The sequence below is a fragment of the Rosa chinensis genome, chromosome 5, assembly GCF_002994745.2.
Source record: "Rosa chinensis cultivar Old Blush chromosome 5, RchiOBHm-V2, whole genome shotgun sequence".
Classification (NCBI taxonomy): Eukaryota; Viridiplantae; Streptophyta; class Magnoliopsida; order Rosales; family Rosaceae; genus Rosa; species Rosa chinensis.
The window spans coordinates 10946388-10965184 of NC_037092.1; the positions used below are offsets into that span (position 1 = coordinate 10946388).

General features: G+C 38.1%; 2 protein-coding genes and 2 pseudogenes across 2 annotated transcripts; 1 reads left to right on the plus strand and 3 right to left on the minus strand.

Annotated features, from left to right (window-relative positions):
* Positions 1-1726: 1726 nt before the first annotated feature.
* LOC112203129 lies at positions 1727-4166 on the minus strand (annotated as a pseudogene).
* Positions 4167-7570: 3404 nt separating this feature from the next.
* LOC112203130 (putative F-box/LRR-repeat protein 23) lies at positions 7571-8443 on the plus strand. Its single transcript, XM_024344145.1, has one exon. The coding sequence runs from the start codon at positions 7571-7573 to the stop codon at positions 8441-8443; it is 873 nt and encodes a 290-aa protein (XP_024199913.1).
* Positions 8444-9026: 583 nt separating this feature from the next.
* Positions 9027-11741, minus strand: LOC112201850. The gene is made up of 2 exons (XM_024342773.2): positions 10623-11741; positions 9027-10272 (listed from the first exon to the last, which is right to left on the minus strand). The coding sequence occupies exons 1-2, from the start codon at positions 11639-11641 to the stop codon at positions 9240-9242; spliced, it is 2052 nt and encodes a 683-aa protein (XP_024198541.1). The 5' UTR covers positions 11642-11741; the 3' UTR covers positions 9027-9239.
* A 2309-nt stretch (positions 11742-14050) lies between these two features.
* LOC112203131 lies at positions 14051-14516 on the minus strand (annotated as a pseudogene).
* Between the last annotated feature and the right edge of the window lie 4281 nt (positions 14517-18797).

Consider the following 18797-nt stretch of genomic DNA (forward strand, 5'->3'; position numbering starts at 1 on the left):
ACTTTAATGTTAATGTGGACGATGACTTCTATTTGACATCTTCCTTAATTGCACTTTTTCTTTGATTATTGCTGTGTTATACACCTATTATTCATTGAATTTCTACATAGTATTAATAACATTATGATTGTTTTTTCATGTAAAAATAAACGAACAGTTGTATTAATGAAGTCTCACTTGACCTTTAAGGAACACTTCCTAATGTTGTGTTTGGATAAGACAATATTATATTATCTAGAAATTTTGAAATGATGGAATCTAGAATTTTATCAATTCAATTTATTAATGATATTTTCTTACCTCTTCAATTACCAGATTTCATAGGTTTTAATTACGATTTCAATACATTTTCTTTCCATTTTTGTGGATCCAATTTAATTTTTGACTTTTCTAATTAACTTGTTAGTGTAAGGTAAACTAATCTTCCATTAATTTTATTAAATTCATTTATTAAAAGAGTTGAATATTACTTCAATTTACCAAATTTGATGGGTTATAATTAAGATATTAATATATTTTCTTTCCATTTTTGTAGAATCAATTTTAAATTTGACTTTTTTTTTTAATTTTGTGGGTTAGAATTATGACATTAATATATATATATATACCATATTAATTCTACATCGAATATATATATATATATATATATAAATTTCTGTAAGAATTATATATATACATATATAATTATATATATATGTTTGTGAATATATATATATATATATAATGAAAAAAAGAAAAAGAAAAAAAAACCAAAATAATATATTTTATTTTTAAATGAAAATCAAAATAATTTAGAGCCATTAAATTTTGGAAGGATAAAATAGTCTTTTTACTCAAGAATTACATGGCATGATTTGACAAATAAGTGATGTGTGTAGGTGACAAGGCATGACACCTAGGATTGAGGCCACAAATCATTTTCCTTATAAAAATTAAAAAAAAACCTAAAAAATCTCATATCTCCGAGGGTCTAGAGACAAGCATGTCGCTTTGTCTGAAGTATTGAAGACATACACGCTTTTCAGTCTTCATGCATGGCTTTGCTACTGGCTCGTATCAAATCATATCATATCATCTGCAAAGTGAGAAGAATCCATGCAGTACAGCACAGCTCCACCGGTGGCGATAAGACAGTGAAAAGGTCACTTGGATCTTCAGTAAATGGCATGGATGCCCCTTCTTCCTTCCTCCTCACCTAGTAACTTCGTTCATTGGGAACCCTCAAAAAGGAAGGAAAAAGAACATCGGGAAGGCTCACGCCCAATCGCTCAAGTAATCCACGCATGATTTGACCACTCGAACCGGTCTCTACTGTACATCATTTCTTTTCGTGCGCCTCGTCCTACACTCATATTAACTAGAAAGATTACCCGCGCTTGGTTAGACAAAGAAAAAACAATCCTACTCTCTCAATCTTAGTTAGACAAAAGCAAACCCTAAAGAGCTGTAGAAGAAAAACTCATCCAATCTCCAAAAACTCCCACCCCTGATACTTTCTCATTTAATATAGCAAACATTTTACTGAAAATTTAACATCCCGAAAAGGGACTATGTCAAAATTTCTATGTAAACAATTAAGTTAATGGGGAACCAGAAAAACACCGCTCTAGAGAGAACAATGGTAAAAGAATGAATGTAAAATTTAAACTACAAAAGTTAAAAAAAGAAGGGATATGAACAATAACTGAATGTGGCAATATACCATCCCACGTACGTTGCAGTCCCCTGAAACTACGTGAATAGAGTTACAACATCCCTACGGTATCCTTTCACAATCAGAAGTCTAGGCACATTCTCCACCAACAAATCCATGTATTCCATGTAAAAGTATGCTGGGTGGTTGACTGGAGGAGGAGGTAAGCTAACGAGCACGACCGCAACCATTCTCGAGTATCTGAGTATTGTTGAATTCAACTTCAGAGTAGTGTAAAGAAACTTCTCCACCTGCTGCTCATTCACGACGACCTGTTTCCCATCCGCCATCAGTGGTGTCCCTTGTTTCTTAGCTGTTGACTTCATCTCAGCCAAGTAATCAGCTATCCGCTTTTGAGCAGCATTATAAGCCTCCACAGATTCATCTTGAGGAGCCCCACTGTCTGCTTGCATATCCCACGACTTCATTGTTACAACAATGACTTCTGCATGCATGCGAAGATCATACAGAAACTTCTTCACATCAGCCTTGAGCCCCTCTGCATCCGTATCCTCCTCCGCAATGAAAAAAAGTTGAATTTTACAACTTTCAAAGCTTTCCTTAGTGAGGAGTAGCTGAGAGAGAAGAAGCATCAGACCTCCATCTCTTACTATCCAATAGAGAGATCAATAGTACCATACTGCCTCTGAAACTCATTGGGCCATTCGTCAAGACCTTTGACAATAACTACTGCCTTGTTTGCAACTACGCAATGGATAGATAGGGATCCGGCTCCTCTCAACAAAGGTGTTTGGAATTTCTGTTAAGTTTTCGCGACGCCATATTTCAGGATACCGCATCACCACTATGTTTGGCTTGAGATTGCCAAGACGGTAAGACCCATTGTCTGGACAATGCCGCGGAAGCCTTCAGACATACTGGGGGCGACAACAATCTCAGCTACACCTTGACAGTGCTTGTACTCAATGCATGTAAGCATCAAGCTGCTTGCAGGCAGCCTTGGCATCTTCAACACATTCATGGTAATCACCGTCTAGAATAGACACAAAGATAGACATTCCCCTGCCCTTCTTCTTCATGCAGTTGGCGAAGTCGGCAATTTTGGGATGGGAGGGTACATTCTCTGGCAGCTTCCCCCAAGGCCGGCAGAATATCAGGGGGATGGGATACCAATTCTTTGGGTGCACTTGGTTTGCTGCAAGTGAAAAGTTAAGCATGAAAAAGCTCAATAGAGTTGCACAGAAGCATATTCTCAGTGATATATGGTTCCTTGTGCCCCAAAGTGCATATAACCTTGGTGGCTCAAAAGCATTCAATAGTAGGTAGAACATTTAAGGATATCTAACTAGAGTCACTATGAAATTACTCAGTTCTACCCATTGCCATATGCTTTGCTAGACCCCCATAGGTAATGAAACAAGAAAAATAGGGTACAGAGATGCATGCAGGGGACATGGACATGCAAGGGTACTACATCCATTAGTAGAACAGCAAAATATTTTCATAATTCAAAATCGGAAAAAGTAAAAAAGAATCCCACTAAAATGACCATCACTTATTAGAACTGTAACGTTTAAATGTACACACACCTCCTAGCGATCGAAGACTTCGGAGAGCTAGCTGAAAATATGCGCTCTTGAAACCATCACCCCAGTCGCCAGCCTTTCCTTTGATGCTCACATAATAATATATAAGGCTTGCAAGGGCTAGCGACACTATAGTGAATGCCCAAGAGATCAAGAACATAATCACTGCAGCAAAATACACAGCATATAAATATAATCCTCAAAGCAAATCAAATTTGAACTGCTTATAGTCTTATACACAGATATAGGTACAAGAACATGAACCACACCATAACAATATGAGACATTATTTAATCCATCCTAACAGTGATAACAGCGGTTAATACCGGGCATGGTCTGTATCTGGTCGCACAAATTACATGGAATCATATTCACCTTCTTTGATGAAATTGTCTATAGAAAGAAAAGGTACAGTAGTGAAAACAAAGTACAAAATAAGTAAAACAATACCTATACATAGTGAAGCTCCAAGAAGAGAGAGGCTCCAATGGTGGAATTTCCACCGAGGACGCCAGCTGGGAGCATCTAGGAGATCCAGAAGGAAGCAAGATAAGTTCACACCGGCATAACACAGAAGGAAAAACATAGTTATAGTTGGTGTGATAAGATCCAGGTTCCCAATTATAACACACGCAATACAAAGGAATGCGTTACTAGCAAAGTGAGGTTCACTCCCATCTGCAACCTTGAAGTAGTTAAGAACTGGTAAGAAATCATCATTGGCTATCGCAGCAAGCAGACGGGGAGCACCAGTCAGGCTTTGAAGAGCAGCACCTAAGGTTGAAAGAATTATTCCCACGTAAATGAATGCTGGGAAAGGCCAAGATATAGTAGCCGAAAGTAACCTGCAACAGAAACCTTGGTTTCATCAATAAAACAATCAATAAGGTACATAAACTATGATCCTGCAACACTCACACTCTCATGGAGACGAGGTGTATCAACCTATATAAAAAATTCGGGACATTTACCACCCTATGATTCGGCTCCCCTTAGGGAAGCATAAACATATATTGTGTTGACCAAAAACAATTTAAGAGGTGTGTATTAAGTATATAGGGGTGTGTGTATACTTGATACACATCTCATACTTAATACACCACCTATTAACTTTTTTATTTTAACATTGGATTAAATTCAGTTTACCCCCTTCAGGTTTGGGGCTACTTTCATGTTAGTCCCTATTTTCTCAATTTAATCAGTTCACCCCCCAAGTTTTTTAATTTTCCTCAACCATGTCCAATCCGTCCAATGTAAACATTAAATTTGACAAATGAGTCCACTTTAAGGGCTAAAATTGTCATTTCAAGAGAGAAAAAAAAACTCCATGACAAAAAGAAAAAAATTCGTCCTCTTCTTCTTCCTCCTCTTCCTCTGATCCTCCTCCCCAAAACCAAACCACTCTTCATCTCCCTCCTTTGGTCTCTTTCTATTCATTGTCACCGCTCCCAAAAATCAAGCCATTCAACTCCTGGGTTTCAGTTTACAGAGACTTTAGAGGAGAGAAAGTAGATCTGAGTTTGATGAGATATTTACTTGTATGCCACTGACCCAATACAAACACCCCAAAACAGAGAAGCATCAAGACAACTCGACCCATTTTCGAGACCCAGCGACCCAGAAGAAGACTCGATTGAAATTTCCGTTTCCAGCGACCAAATGACGGTGGACCACCGGTCTCTGGTTCGTCTCCTCAGCTCCGATCTATTTCTGGTCTCGGATTTCCCGTGCAACGACGGATGGCGACGAAGTGAATCCTGAATCTTCAGTCAGTTTCTGGGAATTTTCCAGCTAATCCGGCAATCACCCGCGGTGTATGAGGTAGGAAAATTTATTCTCTCGTCGTGCTCCACCTCATGTTATAATTAGTTTTTGGTTTTGCTGGTGTTTTGAACAATCGATATTTTTGGGTAGGTTGTCGCTATGTTCATGGTTTCCGGCGGCTGTTCTGGGTTTCTCGATTCAATTCTGGCATTCTTGAGTATGAACTCTTCCTTGGTCGAGTTTAATCAGCTTTGGTTGTTTGATTCAAACGCTGTGTCTTTGCCTCTACAGGTACTGCTTCTTATTCTTGTTCTGTTTCCCCTGATTCTGGTATTGTTAATTAACAACCCAGACCCACTTCATGATAATCATAAACAGAATTCAAAATTGAAATTGAAGAGCAAGAAGAGGTGCTACTTTAAAATCGTGAAAATTTTAGGAAAATTATGGTAAATCAATGGTAGAGGAATTGGGTTGAATCTTCGGGTTCAGAAGTACTCTTCAATCATTGTAAATTATGCGTGTATGTCAGCAGGTTGAATGGTATTGGCATAGTTATTTACAATTTGTGTCTCGCCATATATGGTTTTGCCTTTTGATTTTGGTTGCTTTGTTATTAGTGCTGCTATTGTTTAGACTGCTATGCAATCTGCATTGCAAGAAATTATGAGTCATTTGTTTCCATTTTTTAGTGCTATAATGTAATATTATCCTTCAAGATCATTGTTTGCTAGGCATGTCCAACTTTGGGGATGCTTTTATTCCCGAACTCATTATGCTTTAGTTGTAGTTGACTGTTTGTTCAGATTGTGAGCTTCTTTTTTTGCTTCTCTGTGTGTGGTCTGTACTTAGCGAGATGAAGTGTTTGTACACGGTAATTTTGTTTGGGTTGGTGATTTGGAATTTGGTTGTGGATTTTGTATGATGTGATTGGTGATTGGTTTTTTTTTTTTTTTTGATGACTTGGTGATTGGTTGTTTTGTAGATTGATTATTCGAAGTTTGGAAAGCTATGTGCTTTGGCTGTTCCTTGCACCTTGACGGCTCTGGATCACTGGTGGCTAGAGATTAAAGTATGTGTTCTATTTTTGCTTGTGGAGCTTCCGGTTTGATTTGTGGTTAACATGCTCAGAATCAATCAATGTGTGTAATGTAATGTAGCATTGCTTTCAAGGTTTACCAAAGATGTGTTTTGCCGCCTTTAGGATTCAAAAATTCTTCCTTAAGTTCTTGTATTTACCTTTGAATGAGTGCAGTAGCAGAACACGAGTACGAGGGCAGTAGCAGAATTGGACGAGTATGAGTGCAGTAGCAGGATTGGACGAGTACAGTAGCAGGATTAGGCGATGATGAGTGCAGTAGAAGAACAAGAGTACGAATGCAGTAGCAAAACTGGTGAGTATGAATGCAGTGAGTGTAGTAGCAGGATTGAACGAGTACAGTAGCAGGATTAAGCGATGATGAGTGCAGTAGCAGAACACGAGTACGGAGGCAGTAGCAGAACTGGATGAGTATGAATGCAGCGAGTACAGTAGCAGGATTGGACGAGTGCAGTAGCAAAACTGGACGAGTATGAGAGTATGAGTTCAGCAAGTGTAGTAGCAGGATTGGACGAGTGCAGTAGCAGAACTGGACGAGTATGAGTTCAGCGAGTGCAGTAGCAGAATTGAACGAGCATGAGTGCAGTAGCAGGATTAGGCGATGACGAGTGCAATAGCAGAACACGAGTACAAGTGCAGTAGCATAACTGGATGAGGATGAGTGCAGTAGCAGGATTAGACGAGTGCAAAAAAAAAAATAACATAAATGGATTATTCTCAAAGAAAAAAAAGTAACATAAACGGATTATTCTCAAAAAAAAAAAGTAACATAAAAAGATTAGAAGTCAAAAGAAGTAGTTAAGGAGAAAAAAGTAAATTAACTCATGACATGTGGCAAGTGGAGAGCAAATTGTCTTTATTTGTAAGATTTAATCATTTTAAAAGGATTAGAAGTCAAAAGAAATAGTTAAGGGTAAAAAAGTAAATTAACTCATGACATGTGGCAAGTAGAGAGCATATTGTCCTTATTTGTAAGATTTAGTCCTTATATGTTTAATTCAATCTTTAAATGATGTATTTGTTAAGTCATCTTTTGTCAATAACTTATATGTAATTTGTTATATATTTAAAATAAGTCCAGTTTTTTGGGGATTTCCATATTTTCTTTTTCTTGGTAATGGATAATTAAGGTGTTCCATGTATAACAAGCTTTAAGTATTTGACTAGGATTCCTTCTTCAAATGGTGTTCCATGTATAACAAGATTTAAGTATTTGACTAGGATTCCTTCTTCAAATAAGAAAAAAACTAGGGTTCCTTCTTCAGTTAGGCTAGTTAAGGGGCGATCCATATATATATAAACTGATCGATCACAATTGTTTTCATCGATCAAAATATTCGTGTTCACAAGGTTTGTTGTCGAAGGAATCAAATCCCCACGATCCATCCTCGAACTATATATTGCCATAAAATTAAGAAAAAACACCCAACACCTAGTTCAAATTTTCTTTGAATCTTCAATATATCAATGGGAAGATCCTCATATAAAACCACCCAACACTGTCGGAAGCGACGTTTCTCGGACACCCAAGAATACTGCGGAGAGCAAAAGCGAGCCTGCCGAAACTGGTTGGATCTCCCGGAGGACCTAACGGCGTCAATATTTTCAAGGTTGAAAGCCACAGAGATCTTGCATGATTGTCAGCTTGTGTGCAAGAGATGGTTGAAAATCTGCAAGGTTAACCCTCTGGTATGGCGAACCATCGACATGGATCATCACCTTTTGGATGATTTCATCTACGGCAGCATGGAGCATATGTGCCGCGACCTCATTGATCGTAGCTGTGGTAGTTTGGTCGATATCAACGTTGTGCGCTTCGGCACCGACAGGCTTCTTAAGTCCATAACTGATAGTAGTTCATGTGGAATCAGACGCCTACGATTGGAAGATTGTCCCGCGATAACAGATGAGGGATTGTGTGGAGTGGCCTCGAAATTTGCTCGGTTAAAAGAGCTTGACATTTCAGAATGCTTTCTCTCTTATAAAACTCTAGAAGTGATTGGAAGATCTTGCCCCCTTTTAGTATCATTGAAACTGAAACGTCGATTCAACGAGAGGGGGAGCAACTCTATGTACGGATACACTATAGCACGAAACATGCGCGGTTTACACAGCCTTTCGCTTTCCAAATTTAACCTAACTAATGATGAATTGCGAAAAATCCTCGAGTCCTGTCTTGGTCTTGAAACACTTGATTTGGGTGAGAGTTTTCTTCCATATCTAGAGGAAGATTTGGGAAGAAGATGTGCTGAACAAATTAGAAAAAAATTGGAGCTTCCCTATAGGCTAAACTACGACATCGAGAAGTATTTATCACAAGTAACGAATAACAAGAGTTGAACGAAAACAAACCATGCATTGATCAATGTTCGTGACTCGATACGGGGGACAAGTTTTGGCACTAGCGTGTTGTATTTTCTTTTCATTTGCTATTATAATTTGGAGTACCACATTCGATATGTGGCAACTCACATCAAATTATTAATAAACAAAATTCTTTCTTTTTTTTTGAAAATATTGTGTTACATTTTTCCATTCACAATGTAAACATTCATGTTTATCCAGTTTTTTTTTTTTTTTTGATTGGGATAATTAATGGTATTTTCTTTTCTTAGACACATTTACTTAATTGCTTGAAATTTGGTTCCTTTTTTACTTTAATAGATTGACACCCCAAATTGATGATGATAATAAAATAAAAACGACATCAATGGTTGAAAATAAATTCCATATATGGCAACTCATATCAGATTTATTATTGTGTTACATTTGCGCATTCATAATGTAGACATTTCATGATCCGCCCCCTTATTAATAATTTGAAATTTATATAACATGTTGCTCCAAACATTATATAAGATAAAAATTGGAAATCAACCTATTCAACTCTACCAAACGCGTAACCATATCACAACATATACAGTACAAAAACATGGCTTATATATCATCAGAAAATAGCCAGATCCACGTCCCACAACATATACAAAAGCATATATGACTTATCATCAGAAAATAGCCAAGATCCACCTACAGGTCTACTCCTCTTTCACAAAAGTTTGCAAATGATAATCCGAAAATAGGAAATATGAGTAACGCAGAAATGTAATCCTCACAGTAAACAAGCATCTTGTCAATGTCAATTGCCCTGCTTCCAACAGTTTACCAGCTCAGGCCTCACAAAAATCTCTAGAAACTCGTCCACCGAAGCTACATCCTTGAGATGCTGATTGATTTGAAAAACATTGTACATCCGTACTATGAACTCTTCAACCTTCGCCAATGTTGCTTTCATGTCATTCAACTCCTTAGCTATCCAATCCAAGGTCTGAGATTTGGGCGCATCCGGGAGCATGGGAAGGGTCAATAGGAGATCCATTCTTGTGGTGACTTCTAAGAGATCATCAAGTGTACTGTCGATCTGCTGTATGCGAATGGTCGGAAGCCACTCTGTGGTCACAAAGATATTGCTCAACTTCCTTTTGGTCAGGATATTATTCAGCTCCACTTGTCCCTTGGTTAGCAAATGGTTAACTTTGCCCAATACAAATCCCACACAATTTGAAGGTGTGGCTTGATGAAGAATATCACTGACTAGGTCAAGCAGGGAATGGTACTTGTTAAACAGATTTATCATTGTCAAATTCCCCTCAGACTTCATCATGATCAGCATCCTTAGAAAACAGGCCCTGAGCTTCATCCCAAGCTGTGAAGCTTCAAGCTCTAACGTATGAATTTCCTTTGCAAGCCCTCTGAGATCATTATTTGAAACTGCTTGAGCCTCCTTGACTTGTTCAACAATCTTCAGAAAACTTAATTGCTTATGCAGCCAGAGAGCCTTGACTTTCATTTTAAAGTTCACTGCTTCTGGACTCTTAGGAGGTCTTACCATCATCTTTTGTGTTTGGGCAACAAAAGCCTGCTGTTTCCTTCGGTCAAAGCTCTTAGAAAGCTCCACAGATGCTTTAGTCTCAACATAGAAATCAGAGAAGCTCTTAGCTGCAGCAAATGTCGCATGCAAGAAGTACTCAATTTGTTGAACATCTGGATCTCTGGCTGCAAATACACTGCCAATAGCCTCACCAAATTCTGTGCAGAATGTGGATTTGCTCTCTTCTAAATATCTCGTTGCATCAGCAACGAAATCTTGAAATGGCCCCTCTATTAGCCCCCTGTTAAACATGAGACATCACCAGTTCTAAATGAATAATACCAATCAAAGAGTTACCATATCAAATGTACCTATGTTCCAATTTGGTAGTCTATTCATCATATGATTCATATACTCTTCATATATCATGCAAGGCTCTAAATGAATAATACCAATCACAGAGTTACCATATCAGGCATATATATCATGGTAAGGGGGCATTCACAAATTAGAAATTAATACACATACATACCATTTATACATTCACTAAGTCACTATTAGCAACAGGGCATAGTGTCAATGCATTACAAAAAGTCACAAACACCATACAGAAAAGAATTTTCAAGCAATGGTACACAGAGCTTAATTTACCTGCTTGTTGTCAAACCACATACAGCTTTCACTGGAGGTTTGCCCACCAAATCCTTCCACAATCCGATTATTTTGTCATCCATGAATCGCATAAAACGAGCCAGATTCCGGAAAGCAAGTTTGTCAGTTAAGCAGAGGATTTCCTCGTAGTTGCTCAATTGGAGTTCAATGCCCCGCAGCCCTCTCTCCAATTTGCTGAGGTGATCTTGAAGACAGGCTAGGGGTAGCTTAGCGGAATCGTCAGCTGCAAAAATCGGCACACCAAAGGCCGATTGGACGTTGAGTATGAGTAATTCCAATTGACCAAGACAAGTATCTAAACCCTCCTTGGCAAGCAGCTGAAAGATCTTGTCATCCCTTCTGCATCCAATGAGCCCCGCCAGTTGTCCATCCGCAAAGTGCAGAAGAGGCACAAGCTTTTTGGAGACCAGGTCATCCTCCTTCCTCAACCAGCTCAGTGACACCAAGAGCTCTGGTATTGAATTTCTGAAACTTTGAAATCTTGAGTCAGTGATTACGATCTCGAGCTTCTCTTCCGATTCTGCTGCTTCTTCCTTGTGCGTGAAGAAGTACATTAAATGCATTAAGCACTTGGAAATTCCGATTCCAATTTGGAGACCTAGGGTTTTGAGGCCCTTCAACTCGTCCAAATTGACTCCCTCCTCCATCAAATGCAAGGCGCTTATTCTACCTCCGTCCGCATCAAGCCTGAACTCACTTGTTTCTTGTACTTGTACTCTCAGCGCGACCTCGACCTGGTTGGATTCGAATACGGACTTCAAGATTTCGGACACTTCGTCAACCTCTGGTTCTGAGGTCAACAGAGCCAAGTCCAACATCGCCGTATCTAGGTCTGACCGAGTCCTTGGGATTTCTTCGTTTACGGCATCGCGGAACTCCGACGTCAGGTTCGCATCTTCAAGAAGAAGATTCATCGCCGTCATATTACGGTTGAGGCCGGCGATTCTTCCGGCGAGTCGGTAAACCTCGGGAACTTCTGCTTCGATCTTAACCGCCATGGCTGTACGGACTAGAGCTCTGAAACTCTTTTCGCTTCTTCTTCTTTTTCTTTTTCCTTTTCTTCTTTTTTTCTTACACGACGGAGGCTCAGACTCGGTTTTGGGATCTTTCTCGAAACAACGCATGGGCTTGAGGAGCACGCTAGTCCATTTACAATCTGCCACGAGTCACTCCCACGTGCCAGAAACAAACAAGTTATGAAGTGACAAGGTCAAGGTTTAGTCCAACGCAATGGTGCGTGTCACCTGGTGTGAGAAGAGTAATGGTAACTTGATATAGCTCAAATTATCTGGTGTGAGAATATTAATTAACTTGCTAATTAATGGAAACTTGATTACTGGAAATTGAGACTCTAGCTTCTTTCTTTTCTTTTGGGTTAATTAAGCTGAGTTCTAACTAATATAATATAACATATAGTTAGTTTATTTTTCACGCTAATTATACATGCGGTCACTGCCGTGGACCTGCAAATCCGATCCGGATCTGACACGAGGCCCATGAGTCGGCCGTCTTAGACCTGGTGTCTCATTGGGCATAACTGTTTTTTTTTTCCTCATCACATCAAACCATTTTACAATTTCCGGGAGGGCTACGCGCGTTATTCTACTCTTGAAGTATCAAACACACATAAAAGCTACTACCAATATGTACCGTTGACTTGATGAATCCGCGCATTTGTAAGGAACATTTATATGATTCAATGTACGTATATTCTAAAATCAATTAATGGTTGGATAAGTATAGTTGATCTTTTAAGGAATGATTGTCGTGGATCTGCAAATCCGATCCGGACCTAACACGAGGCCCATGAGTATGCCGTCTCATGCTCGGTGTCTCGTTGGGCATAACATTTTTATTTTCTAGGGGTATTAAAAAATATATATTAAGTAAAAATAAAATGCGCAAGTCTTTTACTACATTTCAAAGACTCTAATTGACTGTATTAAATGATCTGCGACGATTCCATGGACTTTAATGACTCTTTTTAAGGACATTAAACAGTTAGCTACTAAGTTTCAGGACATTATCTTTATACATACTTAATGAGAAGCTAATCATTTAGCAAACTTAGCCTATAATAATTCTCATCCTAAAATTTGGTTTTACTGCCTCCTCCTTTCTATCTGCCCAGCATTCCATTTGGATCAACTTGGAATGACTGTTAGTCGTTATTTTTGTTTCTCGTTGTAACTTTTTTCTATCATTAAAAAAAAAAAAAAAAAAAAAAAAAAAAAAAAACTGTATTTTATTAAACAATAAGATTGATTTTATTGGCAAGGTGCATTTTTTTTTTTTAATGTTATCCCTAACCTAAGTTCGAATCCTTACTAATTGATTAGTGAAAATGAGGAGTACATAGCTCAATATTCATCTCCTCATCACATCGCATCAAATCATTTTACAATTTCCGCGAGGGCAATACGTTATTCTACTCTCGAAGTATCAAATACACATTAATGCTAATAACAATATTGACCGTTGACTTGATGAATCCGCTCATTTGTGATTTGTGGGGAACATTTATATGATTCATTTGTGATATATAAGTATAGTTGATTTTTTTTTTCCCAACGCCCTAGCACGTCATCCAATAGAGGATTTATTCGTCGAACTGCTAGGCTTTACGACATGCATCCTTCCTCTCTTAATTGCTAGCTAGTTTCTCTCTCACTTAATCATGCACTCTGCTGACTCAGTGCCTCCAAGCTACTTCCACTGTTGATTGAACTTTGAGCTATATATAGTTTGATTCGGTTGGGAATACACAATTTAATTCAGGATTAATGAACGGGCGCGCTACTTTTGTAATCTGGGCAATGAAGAGACAGCACGTAAATAAGAAATGGAGATCGAAAAGGAATGTACGTCCATGCATGAGTTGCATGCATGGCGGCATGCAATTTGCTTACCTTTCTAACCAATTAACTAATCAATTAACCAAGTCAATAACAATTGTCGTATCAATGTGGCGCGTAAAGAAAGAGCTAATTGAAGAGGTCAGTTGATAAAACCCGTATTAATTCGATATTCAATTAACACTTCTTTTAGTTAACATTTTATTATTTTTTTTTAGCATGTAATTCTACATATCCTGTTATTGCCGGCAACAAGACCCTTCCCTTTAAATCGGGTGTGAGAATACTAAACAAAAGTTGCAGAAAGCAAACACATTTAGATTGACAATCCATGCATAAAGGACTACAACAAACTAGTTAAGGAAACTGCAAGGTTCAAACAGAGAATTGCTCTCAAGGTGCAAGTGAGAATGGAGAGCTAGAGCGGTAGGTTCTACAGATTAAACCAAAGGTCCTTCAAGAAATACAAGAAGTTGGCCACAGCTAGCCAAGGTCCTTCCAGACAAAAACCGTGCAACATCCTTCAATTGTGCATTGGCAGGGAGAGTCTTGTTAAGCCAGCCGACATGCTTCACATATCCAATCAAGGATGACAAAGATTCTCCTAACTCTGTAAAGCAACGAAATGAGTGCTCTAACAGGTGGCGAAAACACTGACAACCCACTTATGACATTTTCAGTCAGAATCTGTAGGGAGAGCAAGAACAAGAGGTATTTCTGAGCGCACAGCGTAATCATCACCCCTTGCAAAACCACCCAACACATAGGCTAAAGGCAAGAACAGTCCAATCGTAGTTCCCACAATCACTTACAGCCTGAAGAATTTGCTTCCTTAGAAAATCTCTTGCGAGCCAGAAGAGACAAGGCCATGTGATCGGAAGGCCAAGCACGACAGTACTAAGAGATAGGCAGAGGCGAAAGCAGGGAAGATCAAATCAAGCAGCGGGACGAGGCCACTGGCAGAGAACACCATGATGAATGCCACGTGCTGGAGCTCCATTACGCACAATGACCCCATGACATTTCCTACAGCTGGCTTTTCTTGGTGTTGTGATCCAGCAGTTGCAGTTTTATCAGGCTCCGACCTAGGGGCCGGCCACAGCAACCGATACGCGGCATGCGCCAGACATTGTGGTTTACTTCCTTGTAGAGGATGCTCTTGGTAACTAATTACGGAGCTATAAAAAGCTGGATAGGAAAGGATCACCTAGTATCTTCTCAGAAATTAATATCATCTAATTAGTGGAAATGAGAAGTACAGAGCTCATTTGAGTGTGAAGCTCTCTCCTCATCACATCACATCAAATCATTTTACAATTCCCACGAGCGCAATACGTTATTGTACGTCCAGAGTATCAACCACGCGCGTAAAAGAACCAGTATTGACCTTAGACTCATCCATTTGTATGATTCAATGGATATTCTCAAATCAATGGTTGGATCAGTATAGTTGATATTTAATTTTTTTCTTTTCTTTCCAACACCCTGGCACGTCATCCAATCGAGGATTTCGTTGAACTAGGCATTTATTACTACATCGTTCCTGTCTTTCTAGCTAGTTTCTCTCTCACTCAATCACCTTGCTGCCTCGGTGCCTCCTAGCTAGTTCCACTGTTGATTGAACTTTGAGCTATAGTTTGATTCGGTTGGAAATACGTACAGAGTCTAATTTCGGATTGAACGGATAGCTACTTTTTTAATTTGGACAATGGAGAGATAGTAAATAAGGTCTGGAGATCGAAAAGGAATGTCGGTCCCTGAATGAAATGCATGGCGGCATTGAATTGCTTACCATTCTAACCAATTAACTAATCGATTCGACCTAGGCTATAGCAATATATTGCTTACTAGAAACCAATTAACTAATCAATTAATAACCAAGTCTAGAACAATTGTTGTATATATCAATGTGGCGTGTAATGAAAGTGCTAATTGAAGAGGTCAATTCTCACCCGAGCCTTAATCCCAATGAGGGGACATTTCTCCTGTTCTCCATACATGCTTTGCATGTGCAAGTATTTTTTTTTCTTGAAAAAAAAAAGTTTATTATAGAAAAGAGATAATGGGAGAGAAAAGTGGGTTGTGAGTTTTTCTTTTTATTTTTTTTAATAAAAATATTTTTTATAAATGTCATAATTGTCCTTGTGATTTAATTAATTCTCAAAAGTTTATTAATTTTCTAGAGTCATTTTTCTCAAAATTTTAGATTTTGACTGACAAACCCTATTCTCTTAATAATAGTGTGTTTGTGTGTGTGTGTGTATATATATATATATATATATATATAATTCCATTGATAGTTTTAATCTCATTTTGAGGAGCCCGGACCAGTTCGTTTCACTTTGCCACAAGTAAAAGAATAGAACTCGATCAAGATGTTCTAGCTGAGCTATATATGATAATATGAGCAACTATTATCTGCACGTTCCTAAATTCCACTTGTCTTATGCTTCAAGATGACCTTGAACTCCACTCCTCTTATGCTTCAAGATGACCTTCTTGGCTTTTCCAGGTGTAGATCAGTAAAAAAAAAAAAAATAGTAATAATAATAATAATAATAATAAATAAATAAATAAGGTAAAAATAAAAAAACAACAATGACAACAAACAACCATCTTAAAATTGGGTTTTCTGAAACTACAATCGTTAAGATCACCATTTCCAGCTGCAGTTTCCCCTTGATTTTGCTCCTCTTCCCCTTCTATTCCCTGACCCTAACCCTAACCTTAATTAAAGAACCCATTTCCTCTTCTTCCCTGCAAGCCCCGAAAAACAACCATCTTGAAATTGGAACTTTGGATTGAAATACTTTTTATTTCATGCATTTGCTATTGGGAATGAAGGTGCCGACCTTTACCATATTACTACCCAACAGTGACCCTTTGTCCATGTATATAGATGGGCATAAATCAGAAATATTTTTACTATCTATCGAATTGAAGTTAACCTAAGCTAGGAGGCCAACAACAAGGCCCGTCCGACGACAGCGTCCATTGACGCGCCGCCGGACAGAGGCAAGAGAGTTTTTTCAGAAACCCCTAGCAGAGAGTAAACTTAGGAAGAGATCTTAATTTTGACTTTAATAATTAATAATACTTGCATGAATACAATCATGGGGCAAAAATTGTGGCCTTAAAAAGAACAAGAAAATCAATGAGAGAAATAAATAATCAGCAGACATTTTCTACCGTCAATGGAAAACACTAGAATCTTAATTGACGAAATTTCTTCAAAAAATCAATTCGATTTCAAGTACATAAACGGATAAGATCTCACAATTAACGTCTTCGTTTCAATAATCCCAGGCTTTAGGGCTGTGAGGGCTGTAGATCGAATAAAAGTGCAAAGGCTTCAAAAACATTTTGGCAAGAAAATATGGTACGTTCCTTCCCGTATCATAAATGCGTACATAGTTTATATAGCAACATTCAAGTCCTCAATTAGAATGAATCCGCGTTAAATTTCTACAAGGATATACTTTGTTCAACCAGGAAAAAGGGCATATATGAAACTGCCTAATTAAAGGCCTCGAATATTTTTTTGGAACTTCAAATTGATGCAAATTTCATCATGCGTACTCAAAACGGAAGTTTGATTTTTCTACCGCATTTCCTCGTATACGGCGAAGTGGTGAATAGCTGCCTACTTGCTGCATAAACTGATCGATTCCTCATACATTAAGCTCTCAACAAGTACTCTATCTTTGATTTGAAAACGAGAGAGAAAACCCATGCATGCATATGGATCAATTGAAAGTCAAAATTTTAATTAAGATTCCGTAGTGACCAAAGCAAGAATGATCGACATCGAAACGTGCTTTGGACTTTTTATTTAGATCAAGTACTATGACGAATTGACCCAAGATTAGGAAACTTGCGTTTTGAAGTTTAAAAGATAGAAGTCCAGGCTGCTTTCTGGTAATTATATCTTAATCTTCTTTTTCCTTGAAGAGCAAGTTTAACTAGACATTCAATTGCTATATTAAGCGCCAGTCTGGGTTGTGAGATGATGTCATCCATAAAACTGAAGATATAAACAAAACCCACAAGAACTAATAAATGAACTATCCCAAACCCCTTTTCAAAAAAAAATTAATGAACTATCATCCAGTTTTTCAATTTTATAAGCCTAGCTTCAATGAAAAACTCATACGAAACCACTCAAGTTTGGGACAACCACGAAAGCTAGCTGCTGGGACAACCAGACTTGAATACTGCCACAAGCAAATCTGCCAAAGTTGGTTGGATCTCCGGGAGGACATAACTGCGTCGGTAATGTCACGGCTGAGAGCGACCGATATCTCAGACAACTCTCGGCATATGGTCCTATATATGGACTACTAGTTTATCAACGGTAGGCTCGGTAGTTTGGAGAATATGTGCCTCACGTCACGTAATTGGTCGTAGGCTTTCTAAGTTGCTCCAGTATGATTAAGAATTGAAAACGAAAAGGAAATTACATTCGAGTGATAAAGATATTTTTATATATGTTCTAAGATGTCGAAGATCATATAGTTGGTGCTTGTAATAATTTGCTAGGGATTCGATATATTGGTGTCCATGTAGTTTTCCATTTTTGTTCGCCAATTCAAAATTTCTACTGTTTCCATACAAAATCTGACAAAATTGAATTGAAGTTTGATCAAATATTGGGGATATATGGAAATTCGAATGCCGGAATGATATATAAGAACTCCATTATCTGGCGAAGGCATTCAAGTTGATCAATCTCGACCTTACAAAATTTGCTCGACTGCGATGGTGAAGCGAGGAATCGACATATGGTTATGGTAATCTTCGAGCAGAATATCATAGTGGCCAAGTTTGTAGTTTGCTCAACTTCATTACTTCGGTATTGCATTTCATCAATAAGAGTGAAGCTTTTCATGTAGTGGCATACTGTCACGCCCCAAAATTTAGAGGTGAAAGCTGTACTTTTATTAGGTCAAATTGATGTAAAGAAAAACTTCAAAATACACTCTAGTTCATTCAAAGACCAAAGGTAGTGGAAGCTCCATTCTAAAATTTAGAACAATTTTCAACAATAAACTTGAACTTTTATTCTAGGGGACGCCGATGCAACCACTAGCTGCTACCAAGTCTTCTAAGCATTCAATTCATCTTTAGCACCTGGAACCACAAAAATAGATACTGATTAACTAAAAGACAAATATAGAGAATCAAGAGTTCCACAATATTCTTTGTCTGACAATCAATAAATTTGAAGATCTTATATGTTTCTTGATTGTAGAGAAAGAGAGGCGCATTAATTAGGGTTTCAAAAGACGATATAATCTTG

What these genes read in the sequence shown, in the direction of transcription:
- LOC112203130 (XM_024344145.1), top strand. Translation starts at nt 7,571, where the DNA reads ATGGGAAGATCCTCATATAAAACCACCCAACACTGTCGGAAGCGACGT.
- LOC112201850 (XM_024342773.2), bottom strand. Translation starts at nt 11,641, where the DNA reads ATGGCGGTTAAGATCGAAGCAGAAGTTCCCGAGGTTTACCGACTCGCC. An exon ending in TGTGGTTTGACAACAAGCAG is followed by an intron (nt 10,273 to 10,622) that starts GTAAATTAAGCT and finishes CATGTTTAACAG; the next exon opens with GGGGCTAATAGAGGGGCCAT.